The 25,660-nt window shown below is 41.5% G+C and overlaps 2 protein-coding genes across 9 annotated transcripts in view; one reads left to right on the top strand and one right to left on the bottom strand.

Annotated features, from left to right (window-relative positions):
- LOC120857930 (PC-esterase domain-containing protein 1B-like) overlaps nucleotides 1-22,883 on the bottom strand; it is a 201,189-nt gene extending 178,306 nt beyond the window's left edge. For 5 of the 8 annotated variants that reach the window (XR_005719778.1, XR_005719779.1, XM_040233828.1 and 2 more), the window contains exon 1: nucleotides 14,661-14,737. The gene's annotated coding sequence lies outside the window, so the exon portion shown is untranslated. Of the gene's footprint in view, nucleotides 1-14,206; nucleotides 14,262-14,660; nucleotides 14,738-14,875; nucleotides 15,001-22,835 lie in introns of those variants that run through there. The other 3 variants (XM_040233830.1, XM_040233831.1, XM_040233829.1) reach the window with 3 other exon arrangements.
- On the top strand, nucleotides 14,303-17,831 carry LOC120857929 (amphoterin-induced protein 2). The gene is made up of 2 exons (XM_040233826.1): nucleotides 14,303-14,933; nucleotides 15,299-17,831. The coding sequence occupies exon 2, from the start codon at nucleotides 15,362-15,364 to the stop codon at nucleotides 16,925-16,927; it is 1,566 nt and encodes a 521-aa protein (XP_040089760.1). The 5' UTR covers nucleotides 14,303-14,933; nucleotides 15,299-15,361; the 3' UTR covers nucleotides 16,928-17,831.
- Nucleotides 22,884-25,660: the final 2,777 nt, after the last annotated feature.

Here is a 25,660-nt window from a genome sequence, read left to right as displayed (position 1 = left end):
AAAAACCAAATCAAGGAAATAATAATCCAACATATATAATACAGAACATCAACAAACTCAAAAATTGGTTTTGAAAAGATTAGCAAACTTAATAAAACCAAGACTGATCAAGAAAAGTAAAAAAAAAAAAACAAAATCAGCAACAACAGCAATGAAAGGGAGCTATCACTATAGATGGCACAATAAAAACATGCTAAAAATAGCTTTATTCAGAAAAACTTGACAATTTAGGTGATATAGACAAATTTGTTAAAAAACACAACTTACCAAGGCTGAGAGGAAAAAGAAATAGAATATATGACTAGTTCTGTGTATGTTTTAAAATGTGAACCCATTATTTAAAAGCCTTTTCCCAAAGAAAAATCTAGGCCCAGAGAGCTTCTCAATGAATTTTGTGAAAATTTAAGGAAAAATAACCCTTATATAATTTAAACAGAAGCAAAACTTCTCAGACTTTAAAAAAAAAAAAAGCATAAACTTGATTTAAAAACTCTGATAGGCATTCTGAGAAAACTGCAAACCCACCTTTCTCATAAACATTGCTGAAAAATTCTTAACAAAATATTAGGAAATATAGTAAGCTGAGTGCTGTTTAGTCTAGGTTTGCAAGTAGGTTTGACATTTAAAAATCATAAACTTAGTTAACCACATTCACAAAGAGAGTAAAATCACATGATCATCTTGAATGCAGAAAAAGTTTTTGATAAATTAATTCAACATTCACTTGTGATAAAAATTTTTAGCCAACCAAAAACAGAACCTCCTTAATGTGATAAACAATATCTACAAATGACCCACAGCAAACATCATTCTCACTGGTAGAATACTGAAATCTTCTCCTTAATACTAGGACTGGGTTAAGCATGCCCACATTGTAACTGGGCTTCCCTGGTGGTGCAGTGGTAAAGAGTCAGCCTGCCCTTGCAGGAGATGAGAATTCAATCCCTGGGTCAGCAAGATCCCCTGGAGGAGGAAATGGGCAATCCACTCCAGTATTCTTGCCTGGAGAATCCCATGGACAGAGAAGCCCGGCAGGCTGCAGTCCATGGGGTCACAAAAAATCAGACACAATTTAGCAACTTAGCAAAACAAAACAACAAATAACGTTATAACTAGAGGTCTAGCCAGAGCAAAAGGCAAGTGAAAGTGAAAGTCACACAGTCATGTCTGATTCTTTGCGATCCTTTGGACTATACAGTCCATAGAATTCTCCAGGCCAGAACACTGGAGCGAGTAGCCTTTCCCTTCTCCAGGGGATCTTCCCAACCCAGGGATTGAAACGCGGTCTCCCACATTGCAGGCAGATTCTTTACCAGCTGAGCCACAAGGGAAGCCCACAAAAGGGAAGGGGAAGAAAGAAAAGTCATGGAGATTGAAAAGGAAGAAATGAAACTGTCATTTTTAGACAATAATATCATGTACATAGAAAATTTCTAAAGAATTTATAGATAAATTCTTAGAGTTAATAAGAGAATATAAGAAGGACACTGGATATAAAATCAACATACAAAAATTAGTTGCTGTAGAATGAATGTTTGTGTTCCCTCCAAAATTCGTATTTTAAAATCCTAACTTCAACGATGAAAGTATTCGGAGATGGAGTCTTCGGGCTCTGACCCCATGAATGGGATTAGTGCCCCTACAAAAGTGTCCAGAGGAATCCCTGACCCTTTCTACCACGTCAGAACACAGAAAAAAAGCCACTGTGTATGTATGAAGAAGATAGCCCTCACCAGACACCAAATCTGCCAGTACCTTGATCTTGGACTTCTCAGCTTCTAGAATGGTGAGATATAAATTTATGTTATAAATTTATAGCTCAGTGGGTAAAGAATCTGCCTGCAATGCGGGAGACCCTGGTTCAGTTCCTGGGTCGGGAAGATCCACTGGAGAAGGGATAGACTACCCACGCCAGTGTTCTTGAGCTTCCCTGGTGGGCTCAGCTGGTGAAGAATCCACCTGCAATTCGGGAGACCTAGGTTAGATCCCTGGGTTGGGAGGATCCCCTGGAGAAGGGAACGGCTACCCACTCAGGTATTCTAGCCTGGAGAATTTCATGGGCTGTATAATCCATGAGGTCACAAAGAATTGGACACAATTGAGTGACTTTCACTTTCATAAGCCACCCAGTTTATGGTCTTTTATTTAGCAAGCTGAGCTTCGACATAAGCCATATTTACTTGTATATACTGGCAATAAACAAATAGAAAATAAAACATTTATAATAGTATCCCAAAACTCAAACACTTAGAAATAAATCTAATTGAAGATGTACAGGACTAACAATTACAAAATTTTATTGAGAAAAAATAAAGAAATGCTAAATGAGTGGACTTGTGATGGATTGGATCACTCAGTATTACAAAGATATAAGTTTTTCTTCAGAGTATTACATACTTCCATGCAATCTCAACCAAAATCCAAGATATAGGCTTATTTTTCCCCCCAGCAATGTACAAATCAATACAAATCAATTCTAAAATTCATATGGAAATGCAAAGGCCAAGAAAAGCCAAGCTTTTCTTGAAGAACAAATATGAGGGGCTCACACTATAGCAGGAACTATTATTATAAAGCCATGGATAATCAGAACTGTGTGATACTAGTATAAGAACAGATCACTGTCCAATAGAACAGATCCGTACATATATGATCACATGATTTATGACAAAATGACCATGAGATTCAGCAGGGAAAAGGGTCTTTTCAGTAAATCATGCTGGGTCAGTTGGATATCCATACGGAAAAAAAGTGTTTATTGACTTCTACTTCACATTACACACAAGAATCAATTCCAGATGTGTCTTAGTCCTTTTGGGTTGCTATAACAAAAATACCATAAAAATTGGCCTCTGGTGAGGGTCTGCTTCCTCATTCATGAATAATATCTTGTTGCTATGACCCCCCTGGCAGAAAAGGGTCTCTCCTGAGTTTAATCTCATTCAGGAGGGCTTTGCCCTTATGAACTAATCATCTCTGCAATGTCCCACCTCTAATACCACTACCTTGGGGATTAAGATTTCAACATATGAATTCAGGGCAGAATACAGATATTCAGACCACAGCAATATTGGGTTGGAGAGACAAATTGAAAGATAAAGCAATACCCTTTTAGATGGAAACATTTTCATAACCTTAGACTAGGCAATACTTTTTAAAATAGAAAAAAAATTATGATTGAGTCACAGAGCAGAATATTATATAGCTGTGAGATTAATTGATGCCTACATTCAAAAATATAGATGAAATTCTCAAGCACAGAGTTGAGCAATAAGAGCCAGACAAGAAGAGTATATATTTCATGTGTATAATGTATCATCTATTTCTGCTTTATTGACTATGCCAAAGCCTTGGACTGTGTGGATCACAATAAACTGTGGAAAATTCTGAAAGAGATGGGAATACCAGACCACCTGATCTGCCTCTTGAGAAACCTATATGCAGGTCAGGAAGCAACAGTTAGAACTGGACATGGAACAACAGACTGGTTCCAAATAGGAAAAGGAGTATGTCAAAGCTGTATATTGTCACCCTGCTTATTTAAGTTATATGCAGAGTACATCATGAGAAACGCTGGGTTGGAAGAAGCACAAGCTGGAATCAAGATTGCCGGGAGAAATATCAATAACCTCAGATATGCAGATGACACCACCCTTATGGCAGAGAGTGAAGAGGAACTAAAAAGCCTCTTGAGGAAAGAGAAAGACGAGAGTGAAAAAGTTGACTTAAAGCTCAACATTCAGAAAACGAAGATCATGGCATCTGGTCCCATCACTTCATGGGAAATAGATGGGGAAACAGTGGCTAACTTTATTTTTGGGGACTCCAAAATCACTGCAGATGGTGATTGCAGCCATGAAATTAAAAGACGCTTACTCCTTGGAAGGAAAGTTATGACCAACCTAGACAGCATATTGAAAAGCAGAGACATTACTTTGCCAACAAAACTAGTCAAGGCTATGGTTTTTCCTGTGGTCATGTATGGATGTGAGAGTTGGACTGTGAAGAAAGCTGAGTGCCGAAGAATTGATGCTTTTGAACTGTGGTGTTGGAGAAGACTCTTAAGAGTCCCTTGGACAGCAAGGAGATCCAACCAGTCCATTCTAAAGGAGATCAGCCCTGGGTGTTCATTGGAAGGACTGATGCTAAAGCTGAAACTCCAATACTTTGGCCACCTCATGCGAAGAGTTGACTCATTGAAAAAGACCCTGATGCTGGGAGGGATTTGGGGTAGAAGGGGAAGGGGACGACAAAGGATGAGATGGCTGGATGGCATCACCGACTCAACGGACATGAGTTTGAGTGAACTCCGGGAGTTGGTGGTGGACAGGGAGGCCTGGTGTGCTGCGATTCATGGGGTTGCAGAGTCGGACACAACTGAGCGACTGAACTGAACTGAATTTATCATAATAGGCAGAACAAATCCAGAAGTCAATGAGAGTGGTCGTCACCGGGTAGTTAGTGACTAGAAGGAAACATGGAACCTGGTGGGTGCTGGTAAATGTTCTGTTCTTTGATTTGGGGGACTTTGCCCCTGTTTTGTTAATTCTCTTCTCTCTGCGCTACATGATTCTTACCTCAAACTGCCTTTGTTGGAACTTTTTTTCTTCAAAATTGTTGGACAGACCTCAGTTTCTGCTTGTGTAGTTATTCAGTTTACTTTCAATATACACGATGTTTCATTATGTTTTATTGAGGTTCTGCAAAATGCCTGCTTCTCAGGATTGTTTCTGGAGACTGATTTTTTTTTTCTTCCAGGTAGTTCTGTAGTTTTCTGAGAACCCTTTCTGATAAGAGTTCTGTGTTCTCTGTCCCTCTGCCTCTCCCTCTGCACGATCGCCACTCTGCCTTCTTTACGATGTTCTGCTTTTGCTGCTCTGTTATTATTATACTGTTGAAGAAAGAGGAAGAGATCCTCTTGAATAGAAAGTGTAATTTTCTGATTGGGGCAGCATCATGATGCCGCTGTACTTCTTATGTAATTGAAGATTTCACTGATTAATGGCTTTAATAGCCTGTCCAGGATGACAGTGTTGTCCTGTCCAGCCAACCTGAATATGTGGTCTTGAGACATACCTCTCTTATGGCAAGAGGTTTGTCATGCTATAATCATTTGGTATCACTCAACATTAAACTCATCAAACTACTCTTCTCTATTATTTCACACTCAGCAAATTTGTTTGTGATTATAAACTTGGCTTCCCAAAGCTTTCTAACAGGCAGAGTTCTGATCCACTTGATGTTTGCTTTAAATTCGTAGATAGGTATTCTTTTGGCTTATGTTATAAGCCATTCTCCACAGGTCAAATTAACTCTGGGGCATTAAGAATATCAAGCTTGAATCTAACATCTTGGGGTATGTTGATCCTATCAAGTAGTCTATCTGGAGAAGCCACTATTCAGCTTTCCTCCTAGACACACCCTGTTGTTGTTCAGTCGTTAAGTTGTTTCCAACTCTGCAACCCCATGAACTCCAGCACACCAGGCTTCCCTGTGCTTTCCCATCTCCCTGAGTTTGCTCAAACTCATGTTCATTGAGTCAGATGCCATTCAAGCCAATTCATCCTCTGACAAGCAAACAAAGATATATGATATCCATCAGATCAATGTTATTCTGCTTATGAAAATAGTATTAAGGTCCTCAGTGCCTTCCCAGAAAAGGGGATTTAGGAAAGAGGAATTCAGATGTCCATAAATTCTAATAAATATCATTGAATAAGTGAAAAATTCCACTTTGAGATAAATGTGGACAGCTGCCACACTAGCTTGTTTTTCCATCATCTAGCTGTTTCTCCAAAGGAGGAAATGTCAGTGAGCAGACTCATCCTCCAGCAACTTGTTCAGATTTGCACATCACCTCTCCTACACAAACCTTCCTTGTTCTCCTACCGTGCATTTCTATCACAATGCAGGAGGCAAGCAGCAGCACATCAAAACTGCTCTCTGGAGAGAGTGATGATTATTTTTTTTTTAATTTTGTTTTTCCCTATAGTTCAGAACCCCTCTGGGGACTCTCCAGTGTGTCACTGACATTGCCAGTCATCTCTCCTAACTAAAGGTCTTCACCCAGGATGCTCTCCGTAACCTGCCAGCTTCAAGTCCCCCGGGGCTTTGGGCGGCCCAGGCATGCAGACTGGTGGCTCGTTCCCATCTGCAGCAGCTGAGAGTTCCGTGGAGAATAAGGCAGGGCTGAGCCAACAGCAGGTTCTCCAAAGGAGGACCAAATGAGGACCTGCTGTGCTCCGATACAGCCTGGCTCAGGGGAGCCACATAATTAGTACAAACATCACTGTGGTGGGATACCTCTCCAGCTCTGTTTATTTTGTACATAAACCTAGCTTCGGTTCCACTAGGTTCAACAAACATTTGTTAAACATCTGTGCTGTGTCAGATCACATCTAAGGCACAAGGGCAACAAGGATGAAGAACACACGAATAGGACACACTCTAATACCCTTTTACAGCTTTAGAGCTCCCAAAGCACTTTTCACATGTCTCATCTCCATCAACCTTGTGAAATCAAATAGAGTATACATGGGTACTACATTTCCATTTCACAATTGGGAGGGTTGAGAATCTGAAAGACTGGGTGAGTTCCCTAAGATCACACAGTTAATAAATGTTTTAAGTTCTGGGACCAGAACCCAGGGATTCGAGTCTTTATTCAATGCTCAATTTCACCATATTGCTCCCCCACCCCTTTTTACACGTGGTCATTTGGCATACAGTTAGAGGATGTTTCAGACTGTTTACATGTGCCAGGAAAGAGACACTACTTTTTTAGCTTTTAATTCTCCATTATGAATGCCGTGGATAAAATAAGCCAGAAGGATTCATATTGTTGTTGTTTAGTCACTAAATTGTGTTCGACTCTTGCGACCCCATGGACTGTAGCCCGCCTGGCTCTTCTGTCCATGGGATTTCCCAGGCAAGAATACTGGAGTGGGTTACCATTTCCTTCTCCAAGGATTCATACTATCATTGCTTAATTCTGAGAGATCATTTTCATCCCTGACCACTCAAATGATTTCTTCTAAATTATGTTTGTGTGTGCATCCAATTCAGTCTGTTGAATCAGCTACTTAGTCAACCAAGAAATGACTGACTTAAAATTAGAAGAAATGAGTAAGACCTAAAATTCTGCTTGTACTGGAATTTTCAATGCCCAAAGTACATATTTTCTGTTGCAAATATTTTAGCTCTTGGTTATAACCAATTTGAAATTGAATTATATATTGTCTTATATCCTATAATTATTCTAATAACACTACACATTCCTAGAGGAGAGCAACCATATCATGGGTCTGGGAATGTGGCCAGAACTAACAATATTGCTGAATGGAATTTAAATTATGGCTGACCATTCTACTCCCTAACAGGAAGTATCAGAGCTAATGGTTGAGCATGAGATCAGAGTGGGACAAACTTGGGTGAGAGATCTGGTTTGAAGTAATCTTGGGCAAGTTATATAAACCAGCTAAGCTCTAAAGCCCTCCTTAGAAGATGGGGATGTTAATTGTCATCTTGTAGGATCTTTGTAAGAATTTGTAATGAGAATTTGTAACGAGAATTTGTAAGAGTTTGTAATGAGAATTTGTAAGAATTTGTAATGAGAAGCCTGGTAGACACTGAGAATAAATGTTTGGTCTTATTATCAAGCCCGCTTCCTTGGATCTTTCCAGAGGTCCTTCTGTCTTCCTCCACTTAAATGCAATTTTTTTTTTCCACTAAAAGGTCAGAGTTCCAGAGCCAATTATTACTCATGGAGCATCCACCACAGAGGGCCTTGTATTTGCTGAAAATAATTGAATAAGTATTTGCTGGTTATATAATAGAGTGTTTATTATATTCTCTCATTTTACTCTATTTTGTGTAAATGTTGACTAGCAAATAATGATTGCTTCCAATCAGATAGTTCCTTGAATAATCATATATCACCTTTACAAAGGTATGATAAATTAATTACTGCTACAGGAAATCATGTTTTTTAAAAGATATAAAATTGGATTCTGAACACTTCATGTAGTTCTCTAAACTGAGTTTGTTAAAAATTATCCATATTTTTCAGAGATAAAATTAGCCCCAATTTTGAGAAATATAATAGCATTTAAGAATTCAATTAGATGATCCCTTCAGGCTAATAATAAGCAAATGAAAACTAGAGCACCTACCATTTATGACCAAAATCATAAAAGGAATCATAATGCTAGATGCATGGCTTTAAGACTCAGTTTTATAAAGCAAGTTTTCATCTGCTTATTTCATTACTAAGGCTGAGAATTCAGAGTATTAAAAAAAAGAAAAAAAGGTCTGTTTATTTCTCTTGTTACATAATTATGACAAAGAGAAAATCATCCTTTTGCAACATTTTCAGGTTCCCCACAACAATGAATTTATTCTTTCAGCAGAAATAAAGTTACCGGTAAGATTATAAATGGGTTTCCCAGGTGGCACTAGTGGTAAAAAAAATGCCTGCCAATGCAGAAGAATTGCAAACGTGGGAATGGGGATGACTGGCCAATAAGAAATACGTAAGTGACTACATGTGGCTAATCCTAAGGTGACCTGTGAGCTACAGTAGCTCATATGCACTGCTAAAACTCTCAGAGTAACAGACAGCACCCAGCACTTAGCAGATGCCCAGGAAATACCTGCCAGATAAATGACAGCTGTGCTAAGAGGGGACAGCAATTACAGCACCTCAAATCAGGGGAAATCAGAGTCACTTCCTGCCTGAGAAGTTAGAAGAGTGTTTGCTCTCTGAAACTGAATTGTTAGTCGCTCAGTCGTGTCCAACGCTTTGCGACCCCATAGACTGCAGCCCGCCAGGCTCCTCTGTCTATGGGATTCCCCAGGCAAGAATACTGGAGTGGGTTGCCATTTCTTCCTCCGGTGGATCTTCCCAACCCAAGGATTGAACCTAGGTGTCCTGCATTACAGGCACATTCTTTACTGTCTGAGCCACCAGAGAAACTAGAGTTGCTGAATATTAAGTTGGAGTCACAAAGAAGAAATACTAATGCACATGACTTAATCATCAATAACTTGAAACAATGATAAGTTCTCACTGTAATTTTTCTTATCCCAAAAGCATTGCAGAGAAATAGAAAATGCAGATAAGAGCTGAAAAATTTAAAACCACTGTTATAAGTATATATTCTTTCAGATGATCTTCTATACATACAGATATTCATATACATGTGTATTTTCTTTTGTAAAAATTGGAAGAATACTTTTTGGTAATTTTTTGTTATGTCACAAGAGATATTTCTCTGTTACATTATTTTTAATGACAATATAGCACAATGCTGGATGGATGCACAATCACTTATTCACCCACATCCCTGTTGGACATTAAGGATGCATCTTTTTTTTTTTTCTTTGAGAAATGATGCTGCCCCTTTGTGATCGAATACTTAATAAATTAAAGTGATATCTTGACTATAGGCAACTTGCTCTCAGTTACTTTTCCTGAAACAGCAATAAGACTGACATCACTGGGGAAAAAGAGGAGTTTGTGTCTACCCACTGCAGTGATAACTGACCCAGAGGAAGGAACTAAACCCAGATGGGCTCTAACCGGTTAGTACCTCGGTTTTAATCATCTGTCTTCCTGGGTCCTGGGCAACAGCAGATCAGAAAATCAGATTCATGTTTTGAAGTTAAAAGGAACTTAAGAAATCATTAATTGTCATATCCTTAATTGATTCTTAGGTTTTATGGAGAGATGAAAGCATTTTCGCCCAGGACTAGAACTTAGATCTTCTCAACTCAGAACCCGCTGGTTTTCTGTAATCACACAGGGACTTGACACTTTTATAACTGAAGACTCTGAATAAGTAGAACTTTGGGTCTCAAGCTTGACAACAGCAGGAGCAGATGGCCCATGTTTAAGCTCAAGTGCAAGAAAACCATCTATGTACAACTTTCAAAGGGATGATCCCAACTGGTTCTACAACCTTTAGCTAGAACACCTCATCCAAACTTGAAAACAGTATGCTAAGTGAAAGAAGCCAGACACAAAGGCCACATCTTGTATGATTCCATTTATGCTAAATGTTCAGAATAGGCAAACCCATGGTGACAGAAAGTAAATTAGTGGTTGCCAAGGGCTGGCAGGAGGGAAATGGGAGTGACTGCTTACTGGGTCCAGGGCTTCCTTTCAGGAGTAATGGAATTATTCTAGAATTAGACAGTGTTAAACATACAACAGTATATTTTCGAATGGTTAAAATGATGAATTTTGCTTATGCAAATTTTATCTCAACTAAATTAAAAGCAACATCAACAACAACAAAAATTCTATCCAGTCCATGTCAGTGAAGACAGGAGACAGAAAGAACAGATGGGGGTAGAGGGTGGACTGGTGGTTCAGTGGTTGGGACTCTGTGCTTTCACTGCAAGGGGCATGGGTTTGATCCCTGGTTGGGGAAATAAGATCCTGGATGCTTTGCAACCTGTCCCCACTTCAGCTCCCACCCCCCAAAATAAAGGGAGGAGCAAATGGGTAAGTGATGATTGATTAAATAGTTGCTCCACTGTGGGCTCTCCCTGGGGAGGGCATGTGGGTACTTGCTGCATGTTCCATCCCCATTCCCTGCCCCATTTCTAGCTTAGGGAGATTTCAAAGAACCCAGCCACAAGGTAACCCATGCCACCTGGAGTTCAGAGCACAGGGGTTGGAGCTGGAATCTGCATACAGCCAGAAGCAGAGTACTGGGTTCAAGATCTGGTTCAATCACAAATCTTGGAGAATTTACAAAAACCAACTGGAGCAGGCCAAAAGGTTGTGGAGCAGAGTGCACTTGCAGAGCTGGTGGGCACTCTTTTGTGTTTTCTGTGACCTAAGCTCCAGTCACATTGCAAAATCCCTACCAAGAGGGCTGTCCCTAGAGTGTGCTTTCAGCAGAAAGCTTCCACCTGCAACAATCAGGCCCCTGCAGAGCTAGATACTCTTGTGAGTTGTCCCTGAAAACCACTCAAAAGTCCTCTCAGGTTAAAAAGAGGTAACTTTATTATTATTATTTTAATTTTTAGGCCACACCAGGCAGCATATGGGACCTTAGTTCCCTGACCAGCGATCAAACCCACACCCCCTGGATTGCAAGACAGAGTCTTAACCACGTTATCACCAGGGAAGTAAAAAAAGAGGCAACTTTAGGTTAGTGTCCCAACTATACCTGATCACAGGATGTGTGCTGAAATTAAATGAGATACAGAATGTGAAAGCCCCTCACAGCGTATAAAGTTCTATTACAGTGTTCATGATTAGTAAAAATGACTCCAAATTATCAAATTAGCCCTATAACAATTTTTTGTCTCCTAGCTCTAATTCCATAAGTCTTTGATTACAACCTGAGAAATTCCAGAAATCACAGGGCTAGAAGACCCCTGAGATTTCATTTACTCAAATCCCTGCCCCCAGGCAACCCGAGCCAAAGGACCACACAGGCTAGATTCAGAATCCCATCAAATGTCAACCCACTTTCTCCTATCCTAGAGTCATTACTGGTCAAAACACACACACACAAAAACAAAAAAACTGATAGATTGTGCCATGTAGAAAAGACCAGAGAAATATCTATCCGTCCTATTTTAAACTCCTGAGAAGGCAACTCAACCATCTGTCTTGGCAACCCATTCTAAGCTGGAACCACCCTGTCAAAAATGTCTCTTTTGGTTTAATCTAAATCCTTCAAATGGAGACTCAAGCTAATTTTGTCCCATTCCATTTTCAAATAATTTGGAACACAGTTGTTTACCATCTGAATTATAGGATTATACAATATCACAGGGGTTTGGTGAGCAGTAAATGAAATAAACATGTAAAACACAGAGGTCATATCTGACACATAGTAATAGCTCAGTACCTATTTGTTTATTACCATCATATATACTAGGATTCTTGTTTCAAGTGACATGAAACGCAACTCAAAATAATTGAGGAAGAATAAGAAAGGAAAAAGAAAAAGGGATGTGGGTAGAGAATGTAATTAGAAGGGAAATAAAATTGTGCAGTGGCCTTCAGGCACTACTGGATCCAGGACTCAAATAATGTTCACAGGGCTCCTCTTTCCCTCTCTTTACAAGCATTTGAAATATAGACAGCAGGAGGGCAATGAGTACATTCACGCTGCCTAAGAATCTGCCTAAGAAACTGCCTCATTCACCAGTTAATTTATCAAAAATTCCTTCAAAGACAAGTAAGTGGCAAGCACAGTTCTAGAAGCTAAGAACAGAGCAGTGTTCAAGATAAAACATTTCACCCTTGTGGAATATAACTTCTAGTGGAAAGGGTGGATCTGGTAGAAGAAGGGATTCCAGAAAGATAAAACATCAGCCACAAAGTAAGGTCCCACCTTACACCACCGTTAAGCTCAACTGTTGGCTTTCTCTCACCAAGTCAAGTAAACCAAAACTTTGCAAAACTCTCTTCCTCTTGGTAAATGTGCAGAATCCCCCAAATCAGGTCTTCAAATGGGTAAATAAATTTGCCTGGGGATTTTGAGCACATTTAGTTTATTTAGGCTGTGTAATCTTTGCACAAAGTTTCTAAGATGTGCCTGCAGCCCTAATAACATAACATTCTGCTTCCATTTTCAAAAGCTACTTTTCTTTTTAAACCATTTTTGTTTGAAATACAGGTCTTTCTCCCATCTTCATTTTTTTTCCTTTGAATAGGATGTTATTTGGTAAAATACTGCAAAAGCCTGGTCATCTATTAGTCGTTTAAAAAGTGTTCCTCTGGGTAATTTTAATCTATTTCTCTGTGCTAATCATTCTAACTGTAAAAATGAAGCCCTGTACACTGTTGTTTTTTTTTTTTTTTTTTTTTGAGAACCCAAAGAAACGTGGCCTAAACTTTAAAAAATCTCAACCTCTGCCTTTCCCCTGGGAACTTGCAGTAAGAAATGTTTCCTGAAGCATTTCAAACTGTATTATGATAAACCTCAATTTTTCAGAAAACCAAAACTAATCTGAATCAAGCTGCTCTCACCTGAAAAACCTCAATTAACCAGTGCTATTTCAGATTTATTCCACAAACAGCCTAGCTAAATTAACGATGCACACAATTCTATCTACATTTGGCGCTGGCCTAACAGATCTGTGCCATCACATGAATCCATTCATTGACAATGTAGAGACCAACGCGCACTAAAGTCAAGGTGGCTCAAGTGTGTATGTAGCGGGGCCGAGGAGTTGGTCGTCTACGTCATCGCTTCTATTTTTCAAGTACTATTACAAGTTATGTGCCCTGCCCCCAACTGTTTTTCTCAATTTAGTGCGTTTCAATGTCCCTGTCCCTTCTGCTTTGATTAGTATCTCTTGTCAGGGCAGTAATTTAGTTCTTTAAATCCGGATATAATGTATAAATGGGTCATTTGGCTCAGTCAAATCCCATCATTAAAACTGATCTCCGAATTAAACAAAAATGGATTTTTAATCGAAAAGCTCATCAGCTCCACCCCCTGTCTTCTCACTTTGCCCGGCCTTGTCCACCCGGTCTCGCACCTTTCCTAGCTTGCTTCTTGGGAAAGGATGAAGAACCTCGGCAGACACCCCTTCCGGGATCAGTCTCTGTCCCGCGCGAACACATTTTGAAAAAAACAAAAAAAAAAACCACGCCTGGCTTTGGGATTTTTTTGCTTTTAAGCGTAATACTCTTATCTTTGCCTTCCAGGCGGAAGGTCGGATCCAACCCTTCTTTCCTGCGCTTCTCCTTCGCGAATGGGGCACGAACCCTGATGCTTCCTCCCGAGTTAGGAAAGGGACCGAACTTCCCCAGGAGGTGCGCAGCGTCTTCGCGGCGCTTTCGCGGTTCCTTCCCCCAGTAGCAGATCCTGTTGCACTGGAGGGAACGTGCCCGATTTTTCTGTATACCCCCCGCCCCCCTTATGAGGGCGGAGACCGAAGCCGGCTTGGCTTCGGTGTTTGTTTTGCAAACCTGTAAAACCCACAGTACTTAGCGCTGTGCGAGCCCCCTGGGCCTTCGCCCAAAGAAAGGTAGCGATAAGAGGTCAAGGAGCTCAGCGGACTCGATGGGAGAAAGACGCGACTCGCGCGGTCGCGACACGTGGGTCTTCAAGGCTGTGACCTCTAGCTCCCGGGCTGGGCGTGTCCCTTAACCTCCCGCGACCCCACCAGCCCGCGGGTCGGGGCTGGGCTCGCCGACGCGAATGGCAGCCGTGCGCGAGAGCGTCCTCACCCCTAGGTACGCGAGCCCGGCCTCCGGTGTGGGTCCCCCGCCCCGCCGCGCGGCCGCTCTCCCGGACCCAGAGGGGCAGGAAGAGGGCGGCAGCGGGGCCGCGCGGTGGGTGCGTGCAGGGTGCGCCGGCCGCCGCTCCGATTGGCTGCACCGTCGCCCCCTCCCGCGCCGCGCGCCCCCCGCCGCGCGCCCAGCCGGCTCCCGCCCGTATCCCGGGAGCAGGTTCACGCTGGAAGGAGGACGCGCAGGGGCGGGACTGGTCTCCCCGCCCCGCACGCGACCCTGAGCGCGCGGGGATAAAACCCGGCCGGTGGCGCCGGGGAGCCGGGGCCCTGTTGCCTCCCGTGAGCGGAGAGGCGGGGCCGGCTCCGATCCGCTTCCCGCGCCCCCGCCCCTCGGACCCAGGTCCAGGAGCCGGGCGCCCCACGCGACGACCGGATCGCCCAGGCGGTACCTTCAGCCGAGCAATGAAGAAAGCCCGGGAGAACCAACCGGAGCCGGTCGAGACGTTTCCTGCGGCCGGGGTTGCTGCTGCTGCTGCCGCCGAAACGGCGGCTTGAAACTCTCCAAAGTTGCGAGCCAGCGAGAGGCTGCCGCCCGCCGGGAGCAAAAGGGAAAGGAAGTCTTAAGATGCCGGAGTGACAGACAGAGACAGACGGACGCACAGACCTGCAGAAGACACCACGTCGGCGGCCTATCCCCGGAGCCCGTGAGGCGTTCCAGCTCTGTGAGTTGCTTTCTGGACGGGTGGCTTGTTAAGTATTTCCCTGTAATTGTTTATAAGACGCGTTTGTGTATTTTTGTGTCTCCTAGAGAGAGAAAAAAAAAAAACCCAACAACAACGCAGGATGCACCTTAAAAAACAATTAATTTCTGATATTGAGAAGGTTGTGCCAATAGAATGGAACTGTAAATGCCTGTAAGCAGGAGTGACCCAGGAAAAATTGGCATCTAACATAGACTCCCCAGTGTGAAAAAACCCTCCATTTCAAAAGTTATTGGAAAGAAAGCCAGATATTACTCTTAAGGGTTAACTAGTGCTAGTGAATCTTTGCTTTTTAAACCCCTCTTTAAATATTGATTTTTTACCAGGTTCACTGGTGGGAGACTGAGCTGGTGGAAAAAGCTCCTGGAAGAGACTCAGAGGCGACCATAATGTCTTTACGTTTACACGCACTGCCCACCCTGCCTGGAGTTGTCAGACCGGGCTGCAAGGAACTGCTGTGTTTGCTGGTTATTACGGTGACTGTGAGCCGTGGCGCCTCCGGGGTGTGCCCCACCGCTTGCATCTGTGCCACTGACATCGTCAGCTGCACCAACAAAAATCTGTCCAGGGTGCCTGGGAACCTTTTCAGGCTGATCAAGAGACTGGATCTGAGTTACAACAGAATTGGGCTTCTGGATTCTGAGTGGATTCCAGTATCCTTGGTAAAGCTGAACACCCTCATTATTCGGCACAACAACATCACAAGCATTTCCACGGACAGTTTTTCCACCACTCCAAATCTAAAGTGTCTTGACTTGTCATCCAATAAGCTGAAGACCGTGAAAAGTGCAGTGTTCCAAGAGCTGAAGGTTCTGGAAGTGCTCCTGCTTTACAACAATCACATTTCCTATCTGGATCCTTCAGCGTTTGGAGGGCTCTCCCAACTGCAAAAACTATACTTAAGTGGAAACTTTCTCACGCAGTTTCCCATGGATTTGTATGTTGGAAGGTTCAAGCTGGCAGAATTGATGTTTCTAGATGTTTCTTATAACCGGATCTCCTCTCTGCCAATGCATCATATAAATTTAGTGCCGGGAAAGCAACTGAGAGGTATCTTTCTTCATGGAAACCCCTTTGTCTGTGACTGTTCTCTCTACTCCTTGCTGATCTTTTGGTACCGTAGGCACTTCAGCTCAGTGATGGATTTTAAGAATGATTATACCTGTCGCCTATGGTCTGACACTAGGCACTTCCATCAGGTGCTTCTGCTCCAGGATAGCTTCCTGAACTGCTCTGACAGTATCATCAATAGTTCCTTCCGTGCCCTTGGCTTTATTCACGAGGCTCAGGTTGGGGAAAGGCTGATGGTCCACTGTGATGGCAAGACTGGTAGGGCAAATACCGATTTCATGTGGGTCGGTCCAGATAACAGAGTGCTGGAGCCCGATAAAGAGATGGAAAACTTTCATGTGTTTCCCAATGGAAGCCTGGTTATAGAAAGTCCTCGTTTTGAGGATGCTGGAGTGTATTCCTGTGTTGCAATGAATCGGCAACGTCTGTTAAATGAAACTGTGGATGTTACAATAAACGTGAGCAATTTCACCATTAACAAATCCCATGCGCACGAGGCATTTAACACAGCTTTTACCACTCTTGCAGCCTGCGTGGCCAGCATTGTTTTGGTACTTCTGTACCTCTATCTGACACCGTGTCCCTGCAAGTGTAAACCCAAGAGACGAAAAAATATGCTAAACCAAAGCAATGTTCATGCATCTATTCTCACTCCCGGCCCTGATAGTGATGCCCCCACTGATGAACGGAAGGCAGGGGCCGGAAAAAGAGTAGTGTTTTTGGAACCCCTGAAGGATACTGCAGCAGGGCAGAATGGGAAAGTCAGACTCTTTCCCAGTGAAACGGTCATAGCTGAGGGCATCTTAAAGTCCACAAGGGTGAAATCTGACTCAGATTCAGTCAATTCAGTATTTTCAGACACACCCTTTGTGGCGTCCACTTAGTTTTGTGCCTGCATTTGTACAATGTAGTGATTGAATCTCTTTATATTCAACTTTGTGTGTGGTCTGCAGAAATAAACAGCAGGGCAGAAATGGGGTTGTTCTGTGTTTCAGAAATAAAACCAAAGGATCTCTTTCACTGGTTTATAGGTAATGTTGTAGAGCACTTAGGTTCATGCCAGAGAAAGATGGAGTTGTATTTCAGAATTTAAGTTCTAGATAATACCTTCATCTTTAGCACCACTGATAATTTCAAAGCTGGCCTGGAGGCGACGTGACTGACATTGTCCTTTCACTCAGGATTCTTGAAAGAAAAGCTAAATTTCAGATATTAGAGATTTTACTAACTTATTGGGACCAAAGTTGAGTTATGTTAAAGAAAAGTGTTCATTTTTAAAAGATGCAGAAGGAAGAACCAAGCAGCAGTTGTTTATAAAGCACAAAGTAAAGTTAGATTTGGGGATACTTCAGTTCATGTTATCATTGCAGACCAGAGTAAATAGACAGTCCTGATCAAATTTGCTGAGTAGTGCCACATTGCCTATGGTGTTAGATAAATAGTATAGTAAAGGTACATTTGTTTGACTATCTTCTTTCCATTCTGTACATCTCCTATTCTTGTACAAAAGATCTTATTGAAAGTTTAAAGCCATCGTTATTTGTTGCCATAAATATGTAAGTGTCAATGCCAAAATGTCTGAATAACTTCTTCAGCCTTTGTTCTAGGAGACTAATGTTTGTCTATATGCTTGTGTGTGTATAAGTCTTAAATTATATGAACTGTTAAAGAGATGCCACTATATTGTACTTTGGACATTTGAATTAATGTAAATACATGTGTTTTGCAACTTGGATGTTCTGTTTTATTTGACTATTTAAAAATATAAATCTAAGATGTTTTACGTGATCTGATTGTGCTGCTTTGTGTTAAATACCATCTATTGCAAATTTCTCTCCAAATTTCTTACAGATTTTTTTTTTTAAGAGGGAAAAAGACTATGGAGTGTCCTACCCAGTGAATACCTTCAATATCCCATTTTACCTGATACCATTATGCACTTCAGCCAGGTTTGAAAGTCACTTAAGCTCTGAATTTGGAACATGTAGGAGCCTCCTTATTCCCATCTCTACTGTGAGATAATCAATTACCCACTTTGAACCCAGGTTTTCTCAACTATGAAAAGGAAATTTCAGAGGTTCCTTCCCACCCTGGAAGTGATGACTCCCCGGTGGCCTTAGCTCCATCACAGACTTGCACTGGCTTTCTGAAAATATACCGCGTACTGATAGACGACAGGAGTGGGATTACGACAGACAGCACTGCCTAGGTCTGAAGGACCACGGATTATCAAATCCAGCTGCTTCACTTTCTCAGGGATAGATGAAACCCAAAGAGGGCTGTGGGTTGTCTAAGGCCACACAGTGAATTAGTGACAGGGATTCAAGGAGAGCCCAGTTTCCAGATTCTTCCTGGTGAAGATAAGAGAGTTAAAAAGTGGCTATTTTTAATGATAAGGCTGGTGAAGGAGCCAAAGAATGAGGCAAAACAGTGGTCAGAAAATGATAAAGGGGAATGAATCGATGTGTTGTCGCCGGGGCTGAGAGAGGAGATAATTAAAAGATGGAGGTAGGCCACCGTAACAAGCATTTGGAGAACTGGAGAATGAGATGAGGAGGAAAGACTGACTTTGGTAGTGGTGGTTTTGGGGGAGCAATGGATCCTTGGTGACAGCTTGATAAGTGCCAAGCCAGGCATAGTGGCAGATACTGTTCAGCTGTGGGTTAAGGAGTTGGGTGAGTGATCAGGATGTGTGCATAGGAAATAGCATAGGATGTTACCTATTGCTCAGTTGACTTGACAATTCCTTATTGCCTAGTTGGTGTTAAAAACTTACTGCCTCTACCTTTTAAACATAGACGTCACCTGTTAGATAAGATCTTTCAGTCCCAAGGATATTACAGGAAAATATTTTATTCCAATTCCTGCCATTTAAGCAATTAGGAAGAATTGTGTGACCTGTGTGATCTTTAAAATTGTTACTCTTTTTTCATTCATATTTGGATGAAGAGATGCTGTGGTTCATTCAGGGTCATACAGAGAGTCAGGACACAGAGGGAAATTCCTGAACCACTGACGCTTCAGCAAGGGGAAGGGCTGCCTCCAGGGGCCATGATCACCAGGGTGCTGAGTGTGAAAGAACATGGCCAGCAGTGAGGTTGCAGAAGATCTCTGAATTCAGCCTTTTCTGGGCCAGATCTCTAGGGTCTTTCAACTCTCAAACCCTTGATCCTAGGAAATGCATGCTGCCTTTGGCAAGGGACCATGGACAGTACTGGCATTGGGGAGTTTGGAGAGCCTGATTTTTGCTGATCCTGATCCTGATGCTTGGTTAAAGGATGAGCTGAGTTGAGATAAAAACTAACATATTTACAGCTCAAAAAAACATGCATATATACATATACATATACATATGTATATATATGGATGTATGTATAACTGAATCACTTTGCTGTCATCTGAAACTAACACAACATTGTAAATGAGCTATATTTCAATAAAAAATAATGCAAAAACAAATCCTGAATGCTGCAAAGCAAAGCTTTGTTTTGGACAGGAATAGGAAGACATGGTGATGTAAAAGCATAGAACTGAATGTTATGCTGTGGAATTTTAAGTTCTTACGTGTATCTTCTTTTTTGAGGGGGTGGAGAGGGTAGAAGCCTAGGGGCTTCCCAGGTGGCACTAGTGGTAAAGAACCTGCCTGCCAATGCAGGAGACATGAGACTCGGATTTGATCCCTGGGTCAGGAAGATCCCCTGGAGGCAGGCATGGCAATCCACTCTAGTATTCTTGCCTGGAGAATCCCGTGGACAGAGAAGCCTGGTGGGCTATAGGTTATAGGGTTGCAAAGAGTCAGACACAACTGATAAGACATAGCATGCGTGTAGAAGCCTGATCACATGTATTTTAAATGTAGGAACAGAAGTGATTTGTACATTATAAATTTGTTTCACTCAAAACTTTTATATAATTTTCCTTCCAAGTAATAATTTGGATTTATGTACCTGGCTTATTCTTTTAAGGTACTTAGTATTTTTTAGTATTTTTTAGTATCAGTTATGAGAGAAGTGGGTACTCTGGAAAAATCAAACAAAGATCACATATGTGAAATTTTCCTGGGCTTACAATATTTTTTCACTATAAGATACTAAGCTGATGATAGCACCCTCTATTAATCATGAGTTACATTTTAAAATATACTTTCAAAACCTATTATCTGAACTAATGCCCTAAAACATTAATTTATAGTCAATTTCCTCATGAATCCTCACTGTTTGGCCTAGAGAGATTTAAATATATTTATTTTTAGCTTTAGTTACTTGAATTATTTGCCTGGAAAACATGTTTGTTTGTTTGTTTGTTTTCATTTCTCTAAGTAAACCTTTTTCTAAAACGTTAATCAGAAGGGACGTAGGTGAAACTTACAGGGGTGGAAACACAAGAGGGACAAGAAGATATGCTGTCAGTCCAGACTCTAAAAAGACATCTGATTTGGATCATCCTGCTAAGCGCTGTTAAAGCAGGACACAGCCTAAACACCCTCTAATATTGCTGGCTTTTCCTTGGCCATGACCGCTGCTTGCTGATTGTCACCTTTTAGTTTCATCTGCTTTACCGAGCAGTGCTATGCTATGCTAAATCACTTCAGTTGTGTCCGACTCTGTGCGATCCCATAGACGGCAGCCCACCAGGCTCCCCCGTCCCTGGGATTCTCCAGGCAAGAACATTGGAGTGGGTTGCCATTCCCTTCTCCAATGCATGAAAGTGAAAAGTGAAAGTGAAGTTGCTCAGTCGTGTCTGACCCTCAGTGACCCCATGGACTGCAGCCTACCAGGGTCCTCCATCCATGGGATTTTCCAAGCAAGAGTACTGAGCAGTAAGTAGGTCTAAATCAGAGCATCTCCATGGGATCACAGGGGAAAGTTAGATAAACAGGGGTTTCTAGTAGCTACCCTCTATACACTCCCCAACCAAAAGTTCTGGTTCAGGCCCTGGGTTAAGGCCTGCATGTGATTTTTTTTTTCCCTAAATAATTATGCTGTTGCTTATTTTGTTGAAACATACCTCGCCCCCCCCCCCCGCCCCACGCCCCGCCACCCGCCAACCCCACAAATGAGGCTGCAGCAAATTTTGTGTTTGGAGCTATGTCAAAATACATTATTATTACTTGCTAATAGATTTATTAATAAAAGGAAGAATTCATGCACACAAACTCTAATATGTTGGGAAAATGAAAGAGTTTGATTCTCTATTACTAAATAAACTCTAGAGTAAATTGTTGGCTATAATTTATAATTTATGATTTTCTAAATTATGAAACACAGAGTAATTACTTTGAGATCAGTAGATCTCTGATTCTTTCATTTTTTAAAACTATTTTTGGCTTGAAAGCAGCGACGACAGATCCGGTTCATGACAATGAGCTTTGGGGCTTTCAAATTTGATTAGATCATAGTAACATGAAGGCATATCCCAAGGATATCTGCGTGCAGATTTCAGCTACAGAGAACAAACTTTTTTCTTTTCTCAGTATATTAGAATACTATTTTTAAAAGAGAGTATTGAAATTCTTTTCATTGTTCTCTATACCTCTTTGCCCAAGAACCAGCCCCCAAAACCATATATTTTTCTAATTTTTTATAATATGAAAGTTAGTGTGGAAAGATGATGGTAGTTTGCCCTTGCAAGTATTATTGGGTGGTAATATATAAAATGTAGAATCTAAAACTTATGATAACCTCTTGACTGATTCAGAGGACTGCTTATGGGACCATTATTATTTGTGAATTGATTGCAGAAGGGGTATCCTCTTATAGTGAGGTCAGAGTAAACAGTATGGAAACACAGACCCTTTTATAAATTGTAAAAGGTGATATATCAATATATGTATATATTAAATATTAAGTGCCTGCAAAGTGCCAGACATGCTGTGAGAGATGGTGCTTATTCCTCATCACAGAATCTCTGAAATGGAAAATATTACCACACCCTTCATTTCAGATAGGAAAAAGAGGCTTAAAAGGGATAAATAATTTTCCCAGGTGACTCAGTTAATAAGTCATTTTCATCATGAGAATCATTTTAAAAATATCTGCACAGAACTCTTAGAGATGTTTTACCAACAGAATAACTGCATGAAGCACGGGTCCTGAGTAAACTTTTATAAAAGTAATTAGTGCTCACAGCAAATCTGGGAGAAGAAAGGAGGGTCGGGGGATCAGAAGTCATTCAAACATCATAAAGGTAGAAATTATTATTGTTTTTTCCCTTAAAACACAAGTAGCAAAATTAGAAGTCCATCTGAAAGGATTTGACCTCAGATGAAACTTCCCCATTCTGCAGGTCTTTTCATTCTGGTTGCTCTTCATACATGAAATTGCTTAATATGCAAAGCAGATATCTGCTTTATCATTATAACTGACACATTCAAGATTTTTAAATGAGTAAGTGCTTAAAATCTTTTTAATATTAAAAATGGTCCAACTTACAGGATAAATATTTCTGATATAAATGTTTCTGATAATTTATTTTAAATGTCTGGAAGAATGGTGGAGGCAACTCAAACCCAGTGGGGATATTTTCAATGAATTTTCATATTAGATTTCTAAAAATTATTTAAAAATTACTGTGTAAGGTAGCTTCACCAGGTTACCTGATTAAATTTCTCTTTGGGGTGATATGTCAGCAGAGAATCAAATATCAAGAGAATTTTGCAGTGTCTATAGGTGTTGGAGGACAGAGGAAACGAAAAATAGCCACCAAACTGAGAAAGTATCTTGAGACAGAAAAATGAGGCAGGCTGCTCTATATAATCAATGGGTTGGTTTTTTTATAGGGTAACTTACTCACAGGGTAGGATCGGAGTCCAGCAGGCAACTATGCAGAATCGGAGCCACATTCTGCACCTCCAAGGGGCTACTGAGGCAATTTTGTTGTTAACCCAGGTTATGGAGTAGGTGCTTGGATAGAGGACATGCATTCCTCAGTCAAGATTCACAAATGGGTCACTAGTCTTGTGGGCGCCAGCAATACATCAGTGAAAGTTTCCATCATTGTTTGGGGACTAACAGAGCATAGAGGCCACCTGATCCTAATGATTTTTAAACAATACCTTTTAACTACAAAGTTCTTGACAACAGGGAAGTGATTTACTGTACGACACAGTCCTGAGTAGGGTCAGCAGAAGGACAGGAGAAACTGTAAGGGCCCCAAGATGGCGTCAGTTATGCTAACAGCCATACTCTAGGATTTTGGTGTCATGAAGTCAAGTGTCAAAAGATCAAGGGTCAACCCTTGATGATGAATGGCCAGTGGTAACCAAGAGAAGATTATTAAGTATTTCTAGGTAGTGTGAAGGCCATGAAAGAAAGTGAAGTTGCTCAGTCGTGTCCGACTCTTTGCGACCCCATGGACTGTAGCCTAACAGGCTCGTCCGCCCATGGGATTTTCCAGGCAAGAGTGCTGGAATGGATTGCCATTTCCTTCTCCAGGGGATCTTCCCTGACCCAGGAGTTGAACCCAGGTCTCCTGCATTGCAGGCAGATGCTGTACCATCTGAGCCACCAGGGAAGCATATGTGCTATATAATAACTACCCTCTCCCCTTAAGGAAGATTATAATACAGCTGAGAGATGAAACGCAAAAACCTGAAACAATTCAAGAGTAAGAGTTGATTTGTCTACTAGTGACCAAGCTGGCAAATAGGAGAAGAGAAATGGATGATAATTAGCAGACCTTGCTTTACCCAAATGGGCTAATGTGACATAGGCTTGAACACTAGATAGCCATCCCATAGATGCTCTGAATGTTATCATAACTGGGATCCTTACCCCCAGAAAGGTTATACCTTAAGGAGGTGGTTCAGTTAACAGTGTTCTAAAGTTTATGTCATAGACTCTATTTAAAATATGACTATTCATCTATTATCATTTGTGATCAAATCTAGAGGAGAAAGAGACTTTAATACTTAACATCAGTCCTCTACACTCACAGCTCCAAACTTCACCTCCATTACAGTTAGGATGAAGACTTCTGAAATGTCCTAGCTGTGTTGAGAAATGAGAACAGTAACAATAATAAGGGTTTGTATATTTTGTCTTATACCTATGAGAAAGTTATTATTTTTACATGCATTTTACAGTGGGAAAACTGAGGTACAGTGGGAGAACTGAGGCTTAAAAATGATTTTTCTAAAGAACATTGGCTCATTGAAAAAGCAAGAGAGTTCCAGAAAAACATCTACTGCTTTATTGACTAGGCCAAAGCCTATGACTGTGTGGATCACAATAAACTGTGGAAAATTCTGAAAGAGATGGGAATACCAGACCACCAGACATGCTACCTGAGAAATCTGTACTCAAGTCAAGAAGCAACAGTTAGAACCAGACATGGAACAACAGACTGGTTGCAAATTGGAAAAGAAGTACATCAAGGCTGTATATTGTCACCCTGCTTATTTAACTTATATGCAGAGTACATCATGAGAAATGCTGGGCTGGAAGAAGCACAAGCTGGAATCAAGACTGCCAGGCAAAATATCAATAACCTCAGATATGCAGATGACACCACCCTTATGGCAGAAAGTGAGGAAGAACTAAAAAGCCCCTTGATGAAAGTGAAAGAGGAGAGTGAAAAGTTGACTTAAAGCTCAACATTCAGAAAACTAAGATCATGGCATCTGGTCCCATCACTTCATAGCAAATAGATGGGAAACAGTGGAAACAGTGGCTGACTTTATTTTTCTGGGCTCCAAAATCACTGCAGATGGTGATTGCAGCCATGAAATTAAAAGATGCTTACTCCTTGGAAGGAAAGTTATGACCAACCTAGACAGCATATTCAAAAGCAGAGACATTACTTTGCCAACAAAGGTCCATCTGGTCAAGGCTATGGCTTTTCTAGTAGTCATGTACGGATGTGAGAGTTGGACTGTAAAGAAAGCTGAACACTGAAGAATTGATGTTTTTGAACTGTGATGTTGGAGAAGACTCTTGAGAGTCCCTTGGACTGCAAGGAGATCCAACCTGTTTATCCTAAAGGAAATCAGTCCTGAATATTCACTGGAAGGACTGATGTTGAAGCTGAAACTCCAATTCTTTGGCCACCTGATGTGAAGAACTGACTCACTGGAAAAGACCCTGATGCTGAGAAAGATTGAAGGCGGAAGGAGAAAGGGGATGACAGAGGATGAGATGGTTGGATGGCATCACCGACTTGATGGACATGAGTTTGGGTAAGCTTCAGGAGTTGGTGATGGACAGGGAGGCCTGGCGTGCTGCAGTCCATGGGGTCGCAAAGAGCTGGACATGACTGAGTGACTGAATTGAACTGAAAGAACATTTATTAAGAGTCAGGTTCATTATTTGAATCCAGTTGTCTGGATCCATCCAGAACCCAGCCTCATAATGTCTGCACTATAATATGCTACACTGTATGCTTTCCAGCTCTGTAACAGGGCTTTACTCATCATGCCCCCTTTGTCCTCCTGCTTATCTGGCCTCAGGTGACCTCCAGTGGTCTGGCTCTGCTTTCAAGACTCTGAACTCTGCCCCGCTCCCTGGCACACACTGTTTTAACCCTTAACCAGTGCTGGGCTTTCATTGTTCTGCCTCTATCCAACTTCCTCATCTTCCTGACCGGATCCTCCCTCAGCTGCTCGAGGAGATGTTGTCTAG

The sequence above is a fragment of the Oryx dammah genome, unplaced genomic scaffold (genome assembly GCF_014754425.2).
Source record: "Oryx dammah isolate SB20612 unplaced genomic scaffold, SCBI_Odam_1.1 HiC_scaffold_29, whole genome shotgun sequence".
Lineage (NCBI taxonomy): Eukaryota > Metazoa > Chordata > Mammalia > Artiodactyla > Bovidae > Oryx > Oryx dammah.
The sequence above is the reverse complement of the archived record's forward strand: the minus strand, read 5'-3'. Positions and strand labels throughout refer to the sequence as shown.